This window comes from Apus apus, chromosome 17 (assembly GCF_020740795.1).
Source record: "Apus apus isolate bApuApu2 chromosome 17, bApuApu2.pri.cur, whole genome shotgun sequence".
NCBI classification, from domain to species: Eukaryota; Metazoa; Chordata; class Aves; order Apodiformes; family Apodidae; genus Apus; species Apus apus.
In genome coordinates this window covers 587,646-610,500 of record NC_067298.1, presented here as the reverse complement: position 1 = coordinate 610,500, position 22,855 = coordinate 587,646, and the positions used below count along the sequence as shown (strand labels likewise).

At 51.9% G+C, this 22,855-nt stretch overlaps 1 protein-coding gene across 1 annotated transcript in view; it reads right to left on the bottom strand.

Annotated features, from left to right (window-relative positions):
- Positions 1-2,640: 2,640 nt before the first annotated feature.
- The window catches only part of NTN1 (netrin 1), a 106,969-nt gene continuing 86,754 nt past the window's right edge, over positions 2,641-22,855 (bottom strand). The window contains exons 5-6 of the mRNA XM_051634777.1: positions 16,102-16,176; positions 2,641-6,456 (exon numbers count right to left, since the gene is read on the bottom strand). Of these exons, the coding sequence (XP_051490737.1) occupies positions 6,128-6,456; positions 16,102-16,176 (404 nt within the window). The 3' untranslated portion in view covers positions 2,641-6,127. The remainder of the gene's footprint in view (positions 6,457-16,101; positions 16,177-22,855) is intronic.

Genomic DNA, 22,855 nt, shown 5'->3' with positions numbered 1-22,855 from the left:
CCAGGTTGTGCCTGCTTGCTATTTCTTGGAGAGACGCTTCATCTTACAGTCTTCAAAGGAGGATGGAGGGGGGGAGAGAAGACAGTTTTACATTCTTGTGGTTTTCAAAAGGACAGAACAGGCTTTTTATTAGTTTATTGCTTGATCTCAGATTAGAAACGGAGCATTAAGCAAGTCTGCTCCAGCTGGAAACAAATAATGGGCAGCTTTAGAGATGTGTTCCAAACTTGTATGTTCCTGCAGCTCGTGTGTAAAGGGACTGACACTGGAAACTCTCTTGGGTTGTTTCTCAGCAGCAGCTTGTGCCTGAGCCCTGCAGCAGGATAGAGCTCATGGCTCCAGAGCAGCCTCCTGGATATTCAGTGACAGGAGGAGAACAGCCTGTGGTTTATTGAGATGAGACCTTGGGCTTGGGTTTGTAATTAAAACTGTCGTTTGCGGAGGGAATTAAGGTTTTGTATGAATTCCTGGGACACACAGAATGGATATATAATTCATCCTGATCAACATATTACGGTGGCTTTGTCTGATAGAGGCTTTAAAAACATGTTTTCTGATATATCGAGCCCTCAGATTTTTTTTCTGCTATTGCCTAGGAAAGGTAGAAACACCAGCTCTGCTCTGCTGGAGTGTCTAACAAAGGGGTTCTCAGACTTGCCCTTTAGGTAACATTTAATGTGTCACGCGGGTGAGGAGTTTTATTAAAAAGAACTGAATTTGGCATCATTCTGCCGTGTGCAGGAAGCTTTTCTGTCTCCCTGCCCCAGCAGAGGAAAGGCAGATTCAGATACCAGAGCTGCTGATTGTTGGCTCATCAGTAGCAGGGATCCCTGTGCTGCCTCCTCGGAGCTTTGGGTCTGGGGCAAAGGTGCTGGAGCTGCCCGTGGGATCTGCACCCTGGGGCTGCTGGGGTCACATACCTGTGGTGGCTTCTCCAAGCAGAATTCTTCCCCATTGCCCCACCCAGAGAGACACCCCGGACTTCACCTTCCCTTGCATCTCCTTCATTTCTTACAAATCCCAGAATCCCAGACTGGTTTGGGTTGGAAGGGACATTAAAGATCACCTAGTCCAAACCCCCTGCCATGGGCAGGGACACCTCCCACTAGACCAGGCTGCTCCAAGCCCCATCCAACCTGCCCTTGAACACTGCCAGGGATGGGGCAGCCACAATTTCCATGGGCAACCCCGGTCAGTGTCTCACCACCCCCATAGTGAAGAATTTTCTTCCCAATGTCCAACCTACATCTCCCCTCTTCCAGTACTTATCTCACCACTCCCTGCCCTTGTCCCAAGTCCCTCCCCAGCTTTCCTGGAGCCCCTTCAGGCACTGGAAGGTGCTCTCAGGTCTCCCTGGAGCCTTCTCTTCTCCAGGCTGAACACCCCAGCTCTCCCAGCCTGGCTCCAGAGCAGAGCTGCTCCAGAATGAGGACATACTCAGGAGATTAGCTGTTTCCACCTGTAACCTCATAAAAAATACAAGTGCTGGGGGAAGATCTCGTATGTATAGAGGTGCTTACATGTCCAAGTGCCCTTGGTAAGAAGTCCCTACCTCCTATGTGAGGATAAAGATGATCTTGAAAGGCTGCTGGGCATTTTCACACACCCTTATTTCTGGAGGTTGGGTCTGATCTGGGGGAAAGCAAATTACCACAGTGGGACCAGGCTGAGATCCAGGTTCAGCCTGCAGTGGGAATAGTCTCTTCCCTTCATTTCAAAGCCACGGTGTCTTCTTCAGACAACTGGCCACCTGGCAGGAGGACACAGAGCCCAAGTAATCTGGGAAACCCATTTTCTTCTCTGTGGAGCCACAGGTGACCTGGAGCAGAGGCGGTGGCACTTGTCACCCATTTGTCTCTGCAGTAAAGATCTGAGATTTCTGACCTCCAAGATGTTTTCCAAGTCATAAATCACCAGTGACACTTGGGGTTCAGGTCAGGTGTGGTGACCCTGTGGGAGTCTGCAGGACCTTTTGCCTGTGTTTTTCCCCTCTGGAAGTGTTTTTGTGCCTCAGAGTCCCCCCACCTCCAGCTTCCTGGCTTGTGTGTGCCACCAGCCCTTGCCTGGTCTTGAGTACCAGCATCTGGCATGTCCAGTGTCCCAGGGAGGTGGGTGATGGAGCCCAGTCCCCTGCAGTGGGTGGGCAGAAGGGGATGGTGCTGTGCAGGGAGGCAGAAAACAGGTCCTGAGTGGGGTTGGCAGGTCCCCTGGTCCTAGACTATGGTTGTCCCCTGTCCCCATGCCTGTCGACCCCTCTGTGTGGGATCCTGCAGGTTTTGGCATGCCCTGGCTTTGTCCCACTGCAGGGCACCATCTCCTCTGGCAGCAGATGAAGAATGGGGAGCCCAGAGGGATGTACCCTGGTCCAGAGCTCAGAGCAGTCCCAGAGAGTCCAGAGGTGCCACTGGGGCTCCCATCCCACTTACCATGAGCCTCTGGTGACCCCAGAGTCCCTGGAGGTGTGTGGCCTCTGGCTGGGAGGGTGGTGGTGGGACATGTGGCTGGGGCTGACACCTCAGACCCTGCCATGGGGGTGGTGGCAGAGACTTCAGGAGGTGGAGGGGACACTGTCACCTTCCTGCCCAGGTCCCCATCCCTTGCTGGCCCAGGAAGTGGGAGAAAGCAGAGATCCTTGGAGAATTTTACAGTTTACAAGAGTTTATTCAACTGTTTTCTGACTTTAGTCCTACCAAGTGGGTGCTGAACAGTTACAAGCTCCTTCAGGTTCAATTACAGCCAATCTAACGCAACAATCAAATGAAGAGGGAAGAAAAAAAAAAGGAAAAAAAGAAAACAAAAAAAAACTTGGAAAAACAATAAGAAAATCCACAACTTTTTCACTTGTCATTAAATATATTCATATATAATAACCATAATATATTAGTATGCATTGTAAAGAAACATCGCCCAAAGCAGGATGCAATGGTCAGAACTAAACATTTACAGTTCAAGATATTAACAGAAATTAAAAAAACAAACAAACAAAACAAAACAAAAAAACCACCAAACAAAACCCAAACAAACCCCAAAACAAACACAGGTTTTGTGAGGGGGGAAGAGGTGGGTGTGTGGGGAGAGGGCACGGACACGACGGAACGGACAGAAACGAGACGGAACGATGTTTGCCAGGTGCTACCATGGAGTGATGATTGTTTTGGCATCTCAGCTGCTCTCCAAAGCCACGCTGAAGGTCCCACAGCCCCTTCCCCAGACACCCCCTGGCCTCACCAGGGACCTCGTCCCTGTCCCTGGGGCAGTGGGTGGGCATTTGGGCACCTCATTGGTTGTGACCCCAACAGAACCACAGCCCCGGACATGGAGGTTGGTGTTTAGGGTGGACATCTCATCCCTCTGGGAGTGACAGGCTGCAGGTCTCCCCTGGGAGATGTCCTGGAGCAGGGGTGGCTGCAGGGAAGAGTTGCATCCCTTGGGCTGTGTACGAGTTACACCAACTACTCCTGCAGGTTGAGGTTATTGGGGGGGCACTGGGGGACTGTGGATGGAGCAAAGGGGCTTCTCTAGTCTGGTTGGAAAGCACAAAACTCCAAGAGGGATTGAGGGACGGGGTCCTGGTGGGACAGGGTTCTGTTGGGATGAGGGCAGGGACTTTGCTTCTGGCTGTGGTGTCAGAGTTGTTTTGTGCAAACTCTAGTTCTTTCTGATTTCCCAGGTTTTGTCTGTGCCTGGAGGGGTCTGGCCATGGGGTGGGTTGGGCAGTTTCTTCCGCAGCTTCCAGGCCTGGTGGGATGGGAGAAGGGTCTGGGGCTTGTCCCTGGAGGGGCCTAAGGTGTGTCAAGACTGTGCTGGCAAGGGTTTGCCGAGTTTGGAAAACAGAAGTAAGGGTTGGGTGTCCAGGAGTGCTTGGTGGGCAGTCCACAAGTCCCCATGTCCCCTGGCCTTGCCTTCACTCTCTGCCTCTGTGTTGGATCCTGTTGCTTTTAGGCCATTTGAAGGTCTCCTGTGGTTCAAGGGCATCCCACCTGACCGAGGACAAACTGTTCCCAAACCAGTGTTGGGTGTCCCAGCCATCAGGTGTTGTTACCTGCAGGAGAGTGTCCAAGCCCGACTCTGGGGCTTCAAGACCCTCTGTAGACATTTGATATCAGATTTTAGCCTTCAAAATGGTGCCTTGGTTCCCTTGGCTGCAAAGCTGTTGGCTCTGAAGTAAGGAAAACAAGGTTTGCTCTGGGTAAGGGGAGAAAATATAGATTGAGGGGGAGGGGGTTGCTTGATATGCAGGGTGGGATTTCTCTCCTCAAACCCCAGTTAATTCCAGAGGGGCTTTGCAGTTGCCAGAGGTTCAGCAGAACTTTCTCCCTGGCTGGTGCTTCCCTGGGAGCCCTCCACTTCACACCTATTGACATGGCTGCCTCGCTTTATGGTGGTTTATGTCATTATATAAATATTGTCAATTGCTATAAAACAAGGCAAAACCACTGGAAAATGTCATAAAAGAGATGTTTCCAAGTTTCCTAAAAGGAAAAATATCAAGGAGGTTTTGCTTTTCATAGTGACTCATGTTTGCTTCTCCTCCAGGTACCCGTCCTGCCCTCCCTGCCTCTCCTGCCTGTCTCCATCAATTAGCTGAGCTCAGATTTCCTCCTTCCTTCTGGGCTGGGCTAGCAGAGGAGCAGCCTGGCAAGGGGACACAATCTCTGAGTGACAAACAACAGCCAGTCCTGGCCCTGTAGTGCCCTGGAGAAAAATGCACCAGCCCTCAGGCTGGGCACAGGGAGTGAGGTGGAGGTGGGGCAGCTGGTACCTTGCTGAGGGCATCAGCAGCCAGAGACTGGGAATTTTAGGTCTGCTGGTTTTCAACCCCAGCAGAAGAAGGAGAGCTCCATGGGGGGGAGTCACACCTTGTTCATCCAGTCCCTGACTGAGAGCAGGGAGCAGGTCTTCTTTGCTGGTCTTCTCTGTTTCCCTTGGAGCAGGTTGCTTGCTCTTTGCTGGCCCAGCTGCCCATGGGGACAGTCCTTTGTCACTCTCTGTCCCACCTCCTGTGTCTCCTAAGTGGGTTGGCCACCTTCTGCAGGGATGCCAGGGAGCTCCAGCTCTAGAAGGAACAAGGGCAGAGCTGGTGTGAGTCTGGGAGTGGAACCACCACGAAGATGGTGGTGTCACCCACATGGATTTTCTATTGTGTGAGGGTTCATCAATGTGCTGATGGAGACAGAGAGGACCAGGCCCAGGAAGAAGGTCTCAGGGTTGGCCACAGTGGAAACTCAGGGACTGTACGAGGTGAGATCTTCCAGGGCAGCTCCAGGAACTGAATGTCAAGTTATTTTTTTGTGAAGCCTGGGTGTTTCCTTCAGGATCTTAGTTACTGACTTCTTGGCTGGAATCTGTGGCTGGGAGGGGGCCAAGGCACTCCATGGACTCATGCTCCTTCAGCATGACAGGGTAAATGCTCCTCAGGGGTGGAGGCTGGAGCAAGGAGTCGCTCCCCAAGTTACACCTATGTGGAAGTCACCCACAAATGTGGTCTCCTCTTTGCTGTGCCTAACTGGGGATCAGACCATGGCCATGGCTGGAGACGTTGGCCACTCCCAACAGCAGGTGACAGTCACAGCTATTGGACACCAAAGAGTCTTCAAATAACCCATAGTAGTTGCTCCTCAACTCTGTCCTCAGTGATAAGTCTCTGTTTGGTTCCTCTACCATAACTGCCTTGTTCAACCTAAGATGACAATATGCATTTTGGGGAGGGGGGTGAAGTTCCAGCTTTGCTATTGATAGTTCCCATCAGGATTGGTGTTCCAGTGCCGTGCTTTGGTAGCACCAGATGTTAGCAGCTGGAAGGCAGGCAGGTGTCTCTGGTTTCTTCAGCCGATACGGCAGGAAGAAGCTGAGTGGGGATGCTGGGTGCTGCCCATCCCCACCCTCCTCTCTGTGATATCCAGATGCCCCGTTGGTTTTGGTTGTGTTTTGGTGCGTTTTCTCCCAGAATATGAAGTGCCAACCTGGCAGCCCCACAGCCGTCATCACTGTCCCATCCTGTCCCACCCACATCCCACCACAACAGCAGGACCTTCTGCCCCCGCCGTGGCCCGTGCCCACCCCAGGCCTACACAAAGCAGCATGCACAGTCACTCTCTCCCGCGCCCTCCGTTGCCTTCTCCTCCTTTTAGGCTTTCTTGCACTTCCCTTTCTTCTCCCGCTGCTGGAACTTCCTGAGCCGCCGCGCCCACGTGTCCCGCCACTGGATCACCAGGCTGGTTTTGTCCGCAATGATGCCACTCTGGTCAGGAGAGTCCTCGTTGTTGCCCAGCAGCAAATATTTCTTCATGGGTTTGATTTTGGGGCACTTGCACGCGATGTCCTTGGAGTGGATCCACAGGGTCTGGTCTCCACGCCGGATGCGGTTGCTGCCTTGTTTGTAGACAGAGATGATGTTGACTGTGAACTTCCACCAGTCGGCGTTTTTTTCTGCTTTCAGGATGTGGATCTGGACAGCTGGAAGAAACAGCAACACAAAAAAAAGAAAAGAAAAAAACAACACAGAGGCAAGAGAGGAAAAGATGTTACGGTTTGAGCTGGCAAAATGAAAATTAATTTTAATTAGGCTGGGTGAGGAAAAGGATTTTGTCTCCTGAGCCCAGGCTGGGGGACACGGACCAAGGGCAACGGTTGCACAAAAGCCACCTCTGTCTTCAGGCCATCTGCCACCAGCAAGAGCAACTGATGCTGGTGGCAGAAGGTCTCAGCAGAGGTACTGAGACCACCACAGGCTGGGGAGATGCTCTCCAGCTCTGCTGCCACATGGGCAGCCTTGTGTGTCCCCAGTGGGCACGGCTACACAGTGAGGAAGATGACATTGCTGGTAAAAAGCATGGGTGAAGGACTGAGGGTAGGGCTCAGTGACCACAAGAACGTCTGTGTCAGTGTTCAACCTGAATTCTGGGTCTGGTGGACTCACTTGAGCACTTCTGCAAATATTGAAGAGCAACTTGGGGTGTCGATGGAATATCTTGCTATGCAGCAGCCTGGCAAGCCAGGTGTCCTGGCAGACAACCTGGTTTAGTGAAGGTGTCCCTGTTCATGGTAAGGGGATTGGAACAATCTGTGATAGCTGGTAGACAGCCAACTCCCAAAGCAAGACTGAGATGGGAGAATAGCTGTTATCCATATGCACAGGAACAGCAAGAAGGCTGGTGTTTTCCAAGCCCGTGGTTGATGTTGTGTAGCCCACCTGTGGCCATATGGACTGAGAAAACATGATCTGGTGAGGACTCAGCCCTCCACTGCTCCACCTCTTGCTCTTCCCGGAAGCACCATATCTGTATGATTTCTAAACACATCCAGGGATGTATGTGACCCATGGTCTCCCAGGACCACTGTGAGGGTTACTTGGCATCATGATCTGAGAAGAAGACTCTCCACTGGGTTGTCCACAAAGATGTTGGGATGGCAGCAGACACTGGTTTGCTTCCAGCCTGCTCCAGGGTAGGACTCTGCTCATGGCTGATTTCAGAAGCCCCCAGAGCCCCCATGGTTTTGTGACATGGGGCAGCCCCAGGCTGCAGCCCAGGTGCCCCTGAGCAGGCCATGATGACCTCAGCCATCCCTCCTCCTCCTCTTCCTCAGTCCCTACAGCAAGTGCTGGTGTGCCCTCTCCAGGTGAAATCCATGGACTTGGGAAGCCGCAGCCACAGGGAAGGCTGGAGACCCGTGTGGGAATGGGAGCGTTTGGCCCCACAGCAGCTGAGGAAGAGGAGGGATGAGCCTGGAGGCAGCTCTTGCTGCTCTGATGGGCTCTGGTGAATTATGGCTCTGAGATGGCCCAGGAGGATGGGAGCAGCAGTCAGCTGAGATCACATCCCCAGGAAGCTTGGGCACATTCCTCCTTGCTAAAAACCACCTTCCAGTAAAACATCTCCAGTGGGCATCCACTCCCCAGCCCTCCTGGGTTTGCTTGCAGGCTTTGGGCTGAGAGGAGTCCTCACCAGCAAGGACAGGGGGACAAACCCGTGTGGCAATGGCAGTCCTGGCCAGGAGAGCAGGAAAGGGCTGGTGGTTCTGTGCAGGCTGGTGCACTCCAACCAAAAAGTGGGATTGGACCCAATCTTTGAGCTTTTCCCTTTTTTGCTCCTTCTCCATGCCCTGTGAGCTCTGTCCCCCCATCTCAGCAATCTGGCCAGATCCCAGCGGGTCCAATCTGCATTCCACAATTATCAGAGGGAGAAGAAACCTCAGAAAAAGCCCAGGAAAAATTCTCCAGTTTGCCTTGTAACAACCCAGTTTGACCCCCTAAGCAGTGGAAGAGCATCATCTCACTCTACAACCGCAACGTGCAAACTAATTTCAAGCTCTGGGAGGAAGAAAAGCTCTGCAGCCCAGCAAGGCTTTTAACATATTGCAAAACACGTGTTGGGGGGGGGGGGGGCCAGTTAATTATTTTTTTTCAGAGCATGTCATGGATGCCAGATGGTTTCATTAAAAAAGAATCAGAAGAAGTAGAAGATGAAGAAGAGAGAAAGAGAGAAAGAGGAAAGAAAGAGAGAAAGAGAGAAAGAGAGAAAGAAAGAGAGAAAGAAAGAGAGAAAGAGAGAAAGAGAGAAAGAAAGAAAGAAAGAAAGAAAGAAAGAAAGAAAGAAAGAAAGAAAGAAAGAAAGAAAGAAAGAAAGAAAGAAAGAAAGAAAGAAAGAAAGAAAGAAAGAAAGAAAGAAAGAAAGAAAGAAAGAAAGAAAGAAAGAAAGAAGGAAGGAAGGAAGGAAGGAAGGAAGGAAGGAAGGAAGGAAGGAAGGAAGGAAGAAAGAAAGAAAGAAAGAAAGAAAGAAAGAAAGAAAGAAAGAAAGAAAGAAAGAAAGAAAGAAAGAAAGAAAGAAAGAAAGAAAGAAAGAAAGAAAGAAAGAAAGAAAGAAAGAAAGAAAGAAAGAAAGAAAGAAAGAAAGAAAGAAAGAAAGAAAGAAAGAAAGAAAGAAAGAAAGAAAGAAAGAAAGAAAGAAAGAAAGAAAGAAAGAAAGAAAGAAAGAAAGAAAGAAAGAAAGAAAGAAAGAAAGAAAGAAAGAAAGAAAAAGAAAAAGAAGACAAAACAACCCCAAGCTCTGACCATGTATTTCCCAGTCTGGTGTGAAGGCAACAAAATGTGAAGATTAGCCAATTTTTCATGTTTTTTGGAAACAAATATTTCCAGAAAAGCTTAAACCTTTGACCTGCCTGAGTCCACACTGACAAAATGGAGAAAATGAATGAAAAGGAACCAGAGAGACGTGGTTACAAGAAACCCTGCTCTAAAACACAGTCTGTATTTTTTTTGATGTTAAGGCTCCTGTCTCTGATTTTTTTTACCCCTTTTATTAATGAAGTGGAAGGAGTGAAAGTTTCACTGCAGCTTGGCTGGCAGCTGCCTTCCCCAACAGGGAGTTTTTTGCCATAACTTTGCATCCAGGACACGTGGTTTCCCCTGAGCCTGGTTTTGGTGATGACTTGCCTGGATGTTTTGGTGAGAGGGGCTTCCAGCATCTCCCAAGGGATGTGAGATGTGTGGAGTTGCCAAGAAGTGCCAGGAGGAATTTTTGGAAGCACCTAAGCCAGCTGCCCTGGGTGAATCCCTGGGGATTTAGGGCTTCTTCCTCATGAAAGAGAAGATTTTAGCTCTTTTGTGGTTTTGGGGGTGGGGACTCAGCTCCACCCCATCCCCCCAAACCTGGCTTTGGAGCTGGATGTTGTCCTTCACTTGCCTTTCCCTAAGGCAAAGCTTGGCTTTGCCTGTACCCTGGTGACCTGCTTGCACTTTGGTGGTGCACTGAACTCCTGTACTGATGATGAGCTGTGCTGGGGACCATCCCTGTCACTGCATCCCTGGAAAATGTCTACAGGACAACCAGGTGAGCAGATGCAATCAGGGATGGTGGTTATTCAAGCAAGTGGCAGAGATGATGCTCCCCAGCCGTGGTCCTCTGGGAGCAGGTGCTGACCCAGAGGGGGAGAAAAAATCCATGGAGCTGCCACTTTGACATGGGTTCCCTGGAGATGGGCCCTAGCCCAGGTCCTGCTGTGCTCTGGGGTTGCCCACAGCTCCTGCCTGCTCTTCCCCAGACTTTGCCAATGATGGGCAGCCCAGAGCCCCAGGTAATGTGGGGCTGGCTGCACCCCCCAGGTACCCTCAGAGCCCCCAGGGTTTCACAGAATTGCAGAATCATAGAACGGCTGGGATTGGAAGGGACCTCTGGAGATCATCTAGTCCAACCCCCCTGCCAGAGCAGGACCACCTACAGCAGATGACACAGGAACATGTTCAGACTGGTTTGGAATGTCTCCAGGGATGGAGACTCCAGAATCTCCCTTGGCAGCTTGTTTCAGTGCTGTTACTCTGAGAGTAAATAACTATTTTCTTATATTTAGGTTAAACCTCCTGTGTACCAGTTTGTACCCAGTGCCCCTTGTCCTGTCTCTGGACACCACTGAGAACAGTCTGACCTAACCTCCTGACACCTCCTGTAGATATTTCTAAGCATTGATGAGATCCCCTCTCAGCCTCCTTTTCTCTAAGCTGAACAGCCCCAGCCCTCTCAGTCTCTCCTCATATCACAGCATCATTCTGGTTGGAAAAGACCTTCAAGATCATCGAGTCCAACCACCACCCTAACTCTGCAGCATCCACCACTAAACCCTGTTCCCTGGCACCACATCTGTCTTTTCAGATGTCTCCAGGGATGGTGGCCCAACCACCTCCTCAGACAGCCTGGATCACCCAGTCCAACTCCCACCACAGAATAGGACAACCCCAAAGTTCACACCATGTTCCTGAGGGGGTTGTCCAAATGTTTATTGAATATTGTCAGGTTCTGTGCCATTACTGCTTCCCTGGGGAGTCCATTCCAGTGCTCAAGGCAGGTAGATGCTCCAGTCCATTGCTATTTTCTGCCCAGCTCTGCTTCCTGTCATCCCCAAGACAGCCCCTGACCACCCAAATGGGTGCTGAGAGCTGGAGAAGAGAGGCTTGAGGGGTTAGGGAAAGATGCTCAGCCCTGCTGGGTGCGTGGTTCTGCTACATTAACTGTATCCCACCAGACACTGATGCTGCTGAACCCTGAATCCTGCCTGGATGGTGCCTTACCAGCCTCACCAACCAGGTGACTACTCAGACATCTCACATTCTATTTATTTCTAAGAAAAAGGTGGTGGTCCCCAGGATGCAGGAGGGGGTGGGGGGTCCCTGGTCCTCTCCTGCATCCTCCGTGCAGGGGGCTGGGCAGTGCCACCCCAGTGCTCAGCCCTGGGGCCTGTGACGCTGCCAAGCTCTTCCAGGCTTGGCCAGAAGCTTCCAGCCACAAGAAAGACCTGAAGGCTGGATGTTGCAGATGAAAGCAGAGGGGTGGATGATTGGATGTTAATAAAAACCAAATGCCCTGAACCCTCAGAACAGCATGTTTGAGGGCAGTTCATGAAGGCTGAAAGAAAAGCAGTGCTTCACAGCATTCAGAGACCATGAGTCAGGGCCCCCAAAACCAGGAGATTGCCATGAAAACAGTGAGGTTGGAAAAAAATTATGGTTGTTTTGTTATTATTATTTAATTATTTACTTTTAAGGTTTATCATAAATCTCCTGACTTCAAGCTTTCTCTCACTGAACCTGACCTGGGACTGGGCTGCATGGACAAACCTACACATCCTTAGGGACCTGGAGCTTTATGAAGCTTCCAGCAATGGGGAGTTTGGAGAAGAGGAGGCTGAGGGGAGACCTCATTGCTCTCTGCAGCTCCCTGAAAGGAGGTTGCAGGGAGGTGGGAGTTGGGCTCTTCTCCCAAGTGAATAATGACAGGACCAGAGGAAATGGCCTGAAGCTGCACCAGGGGAGGGTTAGACTGGAGATTAGAAAGAATTTCTTTACACAAAGAGTGGTTGGACAGTGGAACAGGCTGCCCAGGGAGGTGGTGGAGTCACCATCTCTGGAAGTGTTTAAAAGAAATTTACATGTGGTGCTCAGGGACATGATTTAAGCACTGAAGGGGTAGATTAGGTTGTGGTTGGTGGATTTAGGTTATGGTTGGACTTGATGATTTTCAAGGTCTTTTCCAACCAGGATGATTCTGTGAAAGATCCCATGGGGCTTCATCTGCCTCTGGTTGCCAGTTTCCTACCTGTTTAATATTGGAGACTTATGACCCTTAATCCTGGCCTGGCTGGGTGTGCCCTGGGACCCTGGCTGCCTTGGCTTGCTCCCTCCAGCCTGCTCCCAGGGAAGGATTGCTCAGAACTTCCCTGCTCCAGAAACAGGGTTTCTCCACTTTCTAGGGCAGTGGAAGGGGCTGCAAGCCTGGAACGAGCCAGGGATGATGCTTCCCCTTCTACGTGGGTTTTTCTGTGGATTCAGGGATTTTCTCACACACCCCCCCCCCCCCCCCTTTTCAAGCTGCCTTTTGCAAACACATTTTCCTTTTTTCCACCAACCCCTGCCAAGCTCCTCTCAACAAAGGGGGTGACTAAGTGAAGGCTCCACAAAAGGAAGGATGTTGGGTTTTTTACTTTTACTTTTTTTATTTTTCCAAGAAAGGGCAAAGGCAGCAGACAATCCCCCTTTCAGCTGAGGATCCTGCTCCCCATCCCCTCCTTGATGCTGCACCAAGGCCCTGGGGAGAGTGTGGGGGCAACAGCTGGGTACACAGTGCCTGTACCCAGCAAAATACTCCAGCATCACCTGCAGAGGACCTGGCCCTGCTTCAGCACAAGCAGCTCAGGGTTAGGGGGAAAAACTGGGATTTAAAAGCACCATGTTTCCTTTACTGCAGCTGTCCATCCCACTGGGATGAACCATGGGACACAGACAGTGGGAAAAGCCCCAAGGATCAGGCAGCACCTGAGTGAGGGATGTTCCCTCATCACCCACACCAGCATCATCTGCTCTGCCAAAACAACCCCTTCTTCTTTTTGTGTGTGTGTGTGTGAATTTCCATCCTCAGTGGGGCTCAGCACAGACCCCCCCCTGCTCCCCTGGGCTAATTTTAACTGGCCTAGACCCAGCAAACCCTCTTCTCTTTCCCTCCCCCCAGATTTCTAGGAGCCAAACAGCCCCTGCTCTCCACCATGCAGCCAAAACAAACCCAGAAAAAGCTTTCCTCCTCTTATTCTTGCCTATCACTGCCCCCCCCAACACCTCCCTGCCCACCCTGACCCTAAAATCTCCCAGCCTGCCCTTCCCTGTCCTGTTTCACTCCAAATATTTGTACCAAACCCCCATCCTGCGGGAAAGAGCCCAATTTAATAAATTGGGGGGGGGGGGGGGGGCGGGGGAAGCAAAACACAACTCACAAACCCAACTCAAACAAACAGATAAGAAAAATAAATAAGGGAAAATATCCCCTTTGAATGGCTGAATAAAACACGGAGCTAAAAAGCCTCATTGAGGAGTGGGGTGGATGATTGCTTCCCGATTGAGCCTGAGGGAGAAGGAACTTGGTTCAAGCTAATTAAGGCCTTTTAGGACATTCAGCCCAGCGATGCCGGCATAAAGGTGAGGAAAAGAGCCTCCTAATTGGCTTCCTGCTGGGGTGTCAGTCCCCAAGTCTTTATTATCCTCTCGGCACCTTTTCAACCTTTTCTTCCCTCCGTGGCCCCCCTGGAAGCTTGGGCCATGCTGTGGCATCACTTACCCTGCTGCCTTGCTGAGCTGCTTTGCCATTGAAAAAGCAAATTTGCTGCAGTTCCGGGGCTGGCTGGGGCTGTGGGGCTGGTTGGGGACCCTCTCGGACCAGGAGGGCTGGGGTGGGAGCACCCCAGGTCCCGTGGTGGGCCAGCCTGTGCCCACTCATCCCTAACCAGCCTCAACAAGAGGCTTTGGCTCACTTGTGCCTCTGCAGAAGTGGTGCTGTGTGATAAAAGAGAAAAGAAAAGCTCTTTCCAGCATCCCTATTCATTGCTCCAGGGTATCTCCTGTCCCAGAGAGCTCTTGAGCTGCCTTCATCTTCCCAGGGGCTGGTGAGGCCTGTGAGCCCATGGGATAGCTGTGAACAAACCAAGTGAACCCCCATGAAACATCTCCTGATGAGACTGGAGAAGCCACAGAGCAAAACCATGCTGGGGACAGCCCTCCAGCAAAGCCCCCGTGCTGCCACCACCCAAACATCAACCCTTGCCCCAAGAGCCATGGGAAAAGGTAACACTGCTCAGCTGGGGAATGCTTCCAGAGGGCTGCTCGTACCTTTTGTTCCTCCCTACCATCCTCTGAACCCCAATTTGGATCATGACAGGTCCCAGTTTCCTGCAGTCAAATGGCTGCTTTCTCCCCTTTCAGAGAGGAAATGCCCTGGCCTGAGCTCAGCCCTTAGGAGATGCTGGAGAAGCCAGTTGGGTGCTCCTGCCACATGTGGGAAAAGCATTTGTGCCTTATTAGCCAGCAGAGAATCCACCCATGAGAAACTTGCATGGTACTCAGCCCTGCTCCTGTCTTTAATAATATGATGTTCTAGCAGTGACTTTCTCATATGCAATAGAACACTTTTCTCTAGGGGAAAAGGCATTTTTGAACCTTTCCAGCATTTGATGAACATCCAGCAGCTCCTATGAGCGAGGCCAGACCCTGGCTCAGCTGCACTGGATGGCAACCACGGCACCCTCGGCAGCTTCTTGCCTAGGGATGCTCTCCACGATCATTTTGCCACGTGGGTAATTGAAAAATAAATGGGAATGCAAATAAAAATTTGCCTCCAAGCTCTCTTCCTTCCCCCAGGCTCCCGGGGAGGCGCCAGAGCACAACGCCAGTGTGGAGCATCCTTGGCCAGCCCTGCCAGGAAGCCCCTTGTCCGGGGAAGGGCTGTTAAATGGGAATTCGTTCTGCTCTTGCAAACACTTCCCAGACATGCTGAGCTGCTGCTGTGAGTGTGTTTGAAGGAGGGAGGAGGTATCTCCACTCCTGAATGCTTTGATGCAGATGGGGTGGTTTATTTTTTCCCTTGAATGTCTGGTGAAAAAAACCCATTTTTTTATATATTTATATATATATATTTATATATATATATACACACACATACACACACAGATACATATATTATATATTCTTCTGCTGTGATGGGGAAGGGCTGGCAGACACTGGGGCAGCTCCAGCCCCACCAGATGCTAAACCCAGCTGGACAGCACCTCGTGGTTGCTCACACATTGGAAGGCTGAGCTCAAAGCCAGGCTCACCCCAGCACAGCCCGTTCTTGCCCTGGGTAGAGCCCAAAGGCTCGTCGTGTTCAGCCCCTCCTGTAGACACTTTGCCCCGCCCTCCCCCCCCCCATACGGTCTATGGGGAGGTGAGATAATTTCCAGCCCTTACACAGGTTTAGCAGCATTTCTACACGCCCCCTGGCACACAATGCCTGTTTTTAACCAGCTCTATCTGATTTTTCCAGGTCAATCCCATTCCCAATAACTGGCTCATCCCAATAGTGTTGGCAGAGCTGGTGAAGAAGGGCAGGTGGGACTGAAGCAGAGCCATCCCTCCCCATCCCTCCCCATCCCTGCCCACCTGCTCAGTGCTGGTGAGCAATCACCAAGCTGGAGGGGAGAGAAGCTGCTGAGCCCCAGGAAGGCTTTGAGGGTATCACCTTGGTCGTGGACCCACCAGTGATCCCATGGGGATTGTCCCACATTAAAAATCTGGTGTATGGGAGGGTGCCCTGATCCTCAGTTGTCAACAAGATCCTGCAGCCTTCCCGACCTGTCCCAGGGCTGCAGCACCCAACCCCCAAAACTTCCTGGGGGTTGAAAGGGTGAAGCATCTGAATGAGGAGGAAGTTCTGCTGCTTGTCCTCATAGCAAAGCACAGTTTTTAAAAAGCCACCACACAGAAACAGCTCAGTGAGAAGAAGCAGGACATGGTGTCCTGATAACCTGGAGAGCACCATGGGATAAGAACACCATGGACCCTGCTTTGGGGGTCTCAGCATCTGCAGCAAGACCCCTATTTTCCAGGTAATCTCATTGCTGCTCCACTGAGCACCCAGTGGAACCCAGCAAAATCTGTACCCCAAAATTGCAAACACCCTGGCACCAGGCTGCCTGGCCCCAACCACAGCCAGCAACCTGCCCCAGGGCTGGGGGCCTTGGGGGTACCCAGGGAGTGAGATGCTCTGGTTCTGCATCCCTTTGGGAATGGGGAGCAAAGGGGAGACTCACCATAGTCTTTCTTACAGTACTTCTTCATGTTGATCTTCAGTTTCCCCTTAGAGGCTTTGCAGTATGAGTCACAATCTGCACAGGAGAGAGGGGGAGGGCAAGAAAACATTAACAAAACAAATTAGCCTTAAAATGAATAAAAGGCTGGGGGAAGGAGGGGGAGACGCTCAAAGCTGCAGCCTGCCATGAATAAGCAGCATGCCTGTGATATCCATCTGCCAGGCCCCGACTGGGTCGTCTAAGGGGGCATTGAGAAAAACCTTCCTTTCTAAAGAAAGCTTTTCACAAAGGAAACCATCCTCCCTCTCGCCTCCCCCAGCCTGGCTTCCCTGGGCCGCCTCTGTCTTCCTGGGAGACCCCGAGGCCTCCCTTATTGTGCCACCCAGAGCTTTTGAGAGCCACACAAATTCCCCCTGTTCTCCAGCTCCCAACAGGAGCCTGCCCAGAGCTCACAGAGGCCCCATTGTCACCCCTCACCCGGGCCGGTGTCGGCCTTTGGCATTCATTGCAGAGAGATTGGGGCTGGGGTCACCCGCAGACAATGCAGGTCAGAGAGGAAATTAGCAGCCCATGAAGCATTAGCAAAGCCTTTTGGTGTCCACTCCACTCAAGTGTGCAAATAAAATCCCGCAGTAGGAGCAGTTCATTTCTAATGGGCCTCACTGCTGGGACATGCTGGCTTTGCTCAGCTGGCGGGGTGGGCAGGGGCCACGCTGGCACGGCAGGATGGCAGTGCCAGGAGGGCAGGATGGCAATGCTGGAATAGCAGCACATGGGCTAATGGCATTGGAGCCCTCCAGCCACTGCTGGGAACATGCCAGTGACACCATGGCCAGGCAATGCCATAGTGGCTGGGGATGTGCCATCCCGTGCCAGCATGGGGGCTGGCTCATGGACATGCTGTCCATGCACACCCTGTGTCTCCTCAGCACCCATGGGTGCTAGGCAGAAACCCCCAGCACCACAGAAACCCTGTATTTGGGGGAAAACAGGACAGGTCTGGGCCCAGTGGGCACTTGGTACAGTGACAGTCCCTGGGCATCTCCATCGCTCCCAAATGCCCATCATTCCTCCACAGCCTCCACAGGAGACCAGGTGTGAAAATCTGCTGAGCTGCCCCAGCAGGGACATGGGCTCTGCCACTGGGGTGGGACACTGGCTGCGTGGGGGACACTACTGGTACCCCATGGTCCTCCAACACAGGGTGCCCGTATCCTGCCCACACTGCCAGTGCTAGACCAGAACCACACTTGTCCATGCACACCTCAAGCTTTCCAGTGAACCATGACTTGAAAGCCTGGGAGAGAAACTGCAGCATCCCCCTTAGCACAGCTGTCACACACCAAGGTGGCATGTGCCACAGCCTCAGTAAGGCTTGAGGCCACATTTCTCAGCTACTTGAGGAACCCATGCAAGAAGCTGTTCCTTTCTAGAGGCTCGCAATGAGCAGGCTGGGAAGGGAAACTGAGGCACAGAGTTGGTAGGTGGCTGCACAGCTCTAGCAGTGTTTCCCATCAACAGCTCTGCTGTTACACAGGGACTGTGGTACGAAGCTGGCTTTGGCACCAGGCCCTGCTGGAAGAGGTGGTCTCCAGTGCTAGATGCTCAAACCCAGCCCAGGCAAGGAGGGCACTGAGGTCTCTAGATGTGCTGCACGGGGTGCTCTGCAGCCTCTCAGCTCGTCCACCTCAGTGCAGGAGGTGGGTTCAGAAACATGGGGTGGAAAGGAGATACTGCAGGAGGTCTCATGGACCCCAGATCCAACCCTCCCTATTGGCAGCAGAGCTAAACCCAGCCTGAGCCAAGAAGCAGCTTCTCTTGCAGCTTGAGTGGAGGAGCCAACAAGAGAAGGAAACCCAGAGAGCTGAACACCCCACAATCATCACATACCACCTCAGTACCAGCCCATCTGTCCCAGCCCCTCTCACCATGGCCAGGAAGAGTCACCTCACCTCAGCACCTTCCTCCTGTCCTGCTGCTCCCATTCCTCAGGAGAGCCCCCACAGTAAGACAGGACTTCACTCTCTTTCAGTGTGACCCAGTCAGGGCCAAAAGTAAAAGCTATGATATGAAGTGAGGCACCTTTCTCCTCCCAGAGCCCTGGCCAACATCTCTGTCCAGCTCCAACTTCCCAGAGGAGCCAGACTGATGGCTGAGGGCTTCCAGGACTTGGTGTTTCCCCTTGGCTTTTCTCATCTAACGTGATCCTGAACATTACATAAAACTTGAAGTGCACTGAGAAAAGAGAGGATAGTCCATAAAAGCTGTATTTCAGAGGATGAAGATTTGGTAGCAAAGTTCCAGCCATGACTACATGATGGGATGCCACCATGCAGAGGGACGTGGCTGTCTGGTGTCACTGAACCCAAGGAACAGAATTATTATTGATCCAACTCACTGGTAAGATGTTCCTGGCCATAAAGATGGGAGTAACGGTCTAAAAGTGTGTGTGCAGCAACCTGACAGTTCATGGAAGCTTTCCCTCACCTGCTGGGTGGAGCAGGGGGCTGAGGAAAGGAAGACCACTGCTGCTTCTCTGGGCAGCCAGTGTGACTCTCCCCAGCTGTGGACTGCTGATGTTCTCAAGACATGTCAGACAGGTCCTGGCTCTGAGCTCTAGTGACAGACAGGAGTGGAAGCAACTCCCACCCATATGTTCCAGGGCCTGGCACTGGGATCTGCAGGTGGGTCTTCACCAGCCAGGCTGGCAGAACCCAGATCCTCCTTCAGCCCCAGGAAAGAGCAATCGGAAAGAAACCATCACTCTGGACTGCAGCCCAGACCACTCACAACAACAGCCTGAAGTCTCTTCAACAGCCTCTCCCCACGGAAACATCCGTAGTCATATCTGAGCTTCCCAGTCCCTATGGATTAAGTGTCAATCTACCTGAGACTACGACCTGCCAGAAACCTATCCCAGCACCCAGCCAGGAAGGCTGCGAGACGATGGGATATCCCCCAAGGCTTGCAGGAAAGCACCACATCCACAGGCTCTGCTTCCTCCCTGGATGCAAACCTGGAGCTAAGTTGGAGAGTCCAGAGGAGGCCACGGAGATGATCCGAGGGCTGGCACAGCTCTGGAGACAAGCCAAGAGAGTTGGGGTGTTAACAGCCTGGAGAAGAGAAGGCTCCAGGGAGACCTTAGAGCACCTTCCAGTGCCTGAAGGGGCTCCAGGAAAACAGGGGAGGGACTTTTGACAGGGGACAGAGTGATGAGATAAAGGGTAATGGCTTTGAACTGGAAGAGGGGAGACTGAGGTTCAACATTAGGAAGAAATTCTTCACTCTGAGGGTCGTGAGACCCTGGCCCAGGTTGCCCAGGGAAGCTGTGGCTGCCCCATCCCTGGCAGTGTTGAAGGGCAGGTTGGATGGGGCTTGGAGCAGCCTGGGCTGGTGGGAGGTGTCCCTGCCCAGGCAGGGGGTAGATCTAGATGATCTGTAAGGCTCAAGACACAAACACTACAGCCCAGACCCGACCCTGCTTTTACTCACTCAACCCCACCCACCTTCCTTTTCTCTTCCTTTTCCTCTCAACCTCACGGGCTGTGCCACATCCTCAGCTGGTTTCAATTGAAGTTGAGGTGGCTGGAGCCAGCTGGTGTAAATCAGTATACATCATCCTACATCAGAGCAGATTAACATGGGTGGGGGTTTTGCCCTAGTGTTTCTCCTTTGCCTTCTCTGTGCAGAGCTCTCCTGGGTGACTTGGAGTTCCTCTGGGGCCTCTTTGGAAAATAAAATTGCATTTCTCAGAGCAGAGTGTTTGGTTTGTGTTTGCTGGCAATTGGTGCTATGTATGTGGGGTGATGGTGCAAGAGCTCTGCTGGCTGAGGGAACTTGCTCAGAGAGGACACTGCAGGGTAGCATTTCAGTGCTGCTGGAAAAGATGCTGCTCTTGTCCATCAAGTGGCACCTCAGCAGCTTAGGCTCTGGGGGAAGGTTTGCTGGTCTCCTGATGGAAGATGATACTAGAGCCAAGCTCAAAGTTTGGGGAAGGGATGGGAGGAAGGGGCAGCAGGCTGAAATGGGAGTAGACGATTGATTTGGGGCAGGAGTGCCCCAAGTGCTGTTCCAATGGTGTGTGCACTTGTATAGGACATACATGTGTGACGTGAGACTCTTGCAGAACTTCTTCCCAAATTCTTCTGTTACAAACCTACAGAGTCCCAAGGCACAAGTGCTTGTCCTGGCTCCCTGTCCTGCCCCCTCACCTCTCTCCTTGAGGCTGCAGAGGATCAGCCTGGGGTAACCTGCCATTGGAAGGTGATGTCAGAGTCTGACCAAAAGGCCAGGCTGAGAGTGAAATGAGGCTGCACAGTGAAGTGAAGCCCCCCTTGGGATGGGGAACAACCTGAAGCATGAGGTGGTAGGTGGGAATGGGTCCTGTCCACCCAGGTCCCTCTGGGGGTGGAGCCCTCTTGGGAGGTCCTCTTCCCTCATCTTCTTGCCCTATGGGACCTGTGTATGGGGTCAGCCCCAGCTCTTGACCCCACTGTACCGTGCACAGATGTTCCCTGCACATGAGGGTGCAGAAAAAGGGCTGGTGCTCATGCCAGTGTCACCCTGCCCTGCTTCTAGTCCCAGGTAAACCTGAACGCTCAGATGGCCAGAAACTTTTCCAAGTCCCTCCTAGCCTGCATTTGGCCTTGCCATCCCCCTCCTGAAGGACTTGGACACCCCTGGCCACAGCACCATAGTGCAGGAGAAACCAGGTGGTGGTATCTGAGCCCACTCCTCCGCCTGCTCCCAGCACTTTCCTCCCTGAGTTTTTTCAGCTGCACAAACATTTTGGTGCAAATCCCCATCCCAGAGATACAAACACAAACCCCAAGCCAGATCCTTGGGCTTTTTTTCTTCTTCATCACCACATCCTGATGTGCCGTGACCCACAGAAGGGACCATCCTACACCTCCCTGATGGGTTCCCTGGGAGTGGGAGCAACTGGTTGCTTCCCTGCAGGAAAGCACAAACTTTCCCCACTTCCTGGATAAGCAGAGCTGGAAGTTGGGGCGGGGAGCAGGTGGTGGGCAGCTGTTTCGTGTCCATCACAGCTTGGTAAAATGTGTCAACATTGCATTCAGCAGCTTTGCAGCTCAACCCATCCCCTTGATATAACTAATTCTTTGGCTGAGCAAAGAGTTTTCACAGCTAAACACCTTCTTTGTTTTGCCCCTTTTTTTTTTTTTTTTTTTTTTTCCCCAAAAAAGTTGCACTTAAAAAAAAGGAATTAATAATTTTGGGGGTTTTTTTGAGCAGGGTGCTGCCAGCACGAGACTGAAAGCTATAGGGAGCTGGGTCCCCCCCACACTGTAGTGCTGCACCCTGTTCCTGCCAGAGCACCAATGCTTGTGGGGCTGGGCAGGATGGAGGTGCTGGTAGGGCATGGAGCAGAATTCCCAAGAAGATGCTACATGAGGCCGTGTCTTGCTGTGCTTGCAGTTCTGAGCTGAGCTCTAAGCCTCTGCAAAAGCCACATGTCGGTAACGGAAATTAAAGGCCCATTGATTCTGACATGATAGAACGATTAAAGCCACATTTCTTGGCCTGGGCGCCTAACTCAAAATGCAGATATAAGGCTTAGATCCCCACGGGGATTCAGTTCTCTAACCCCAATGTATGTAGCTAAATTCCTACTGATTTCCCACAGGTAGGGCCCTAAATACATTTGCAGGCTGAAATCCAAAGTGGAGGTGTCGTGGCTTAGACCGGGAGACCCAGCCTGGATGGTTTGGACTCAGCATTTCAGATGGATTCTTTCTCCTTGTGTGGTCCGGAGGGGCTGAGCTTTCTGAGGGGGTTCGGTGAGGAGGAGTCTGCATGTCCCCATCTCCTGTTTGCACCAGGTGGGGTGTGCAACTGGACTGAGCTGCAAAATGAAGGGACAAGTCCAAGTCATTGAATCACAGGATGGTTTGGGTTGGAAGGTACCTTACAGCTCATCCAGTCCCAACCCCCCTGCACGGGCAGGGACACCTCCCACCAGCCCAGGTTGCTCCAAGCCCCATCCAACCTGCCCTTCAACACTGCCAGGGATGGGGCAGCCACAGCTTCCCTGGGCAACCTGGGCCAGGGTCTCATCCCCCTCATAGTGAAGAATTTTTTCCTAATGTCAAACCTCAAACTCCCCTCTTCCCGTCCAAAGCCATTAGCCTTGTCCTGCCACTAAATGCCCTTATAAAATGTTAAATCCTAAACCCATGAGCCCATCACTGGAGAGAATAAGGCTAACAAAATGGGACTGGTGGTCTGCTTGGGGTCCCCGAGCTGCCCAGTTCAGATCAGTGGGGATATTTTGATTTTGAGCTGCCGTCTGCTGTGGGAGTGAGCAGGGGTTGGAGCTGTGGTTGGAAATGCCAGCTCTGGTGCAGAACAACTAAACCTCACAGGGAGCCCCAAACCTCTGCTCCAGCAGAAGTCATTGCTAGATCACTCTCCAGCATCTTTGAAAAGTCCTGGAAAATGGGAGAGGTGCTTGAGGACTGAAGGAAAGCTAATGTCACACCAGTCTTCAAGAAGGGCAAGAAACAGGACCCCGGTAACTACAGACCAGTCAGCCTCACCTCCATCCCTGGAAAGATGATGGAGCAGCTCGTTCTGGGGGTCATCTCCAAGCACATGGAAGAAAATAAGGTTATCAGGAGTAGCCAGCATGGATTCACCAAGGGGAAATCATGTCTGACTGATCTGATAGCCTTCTATGATGGTATGACAGAATGGATATTTGCAGGGAGAACAGTGGATGTGTCCTCCTCGA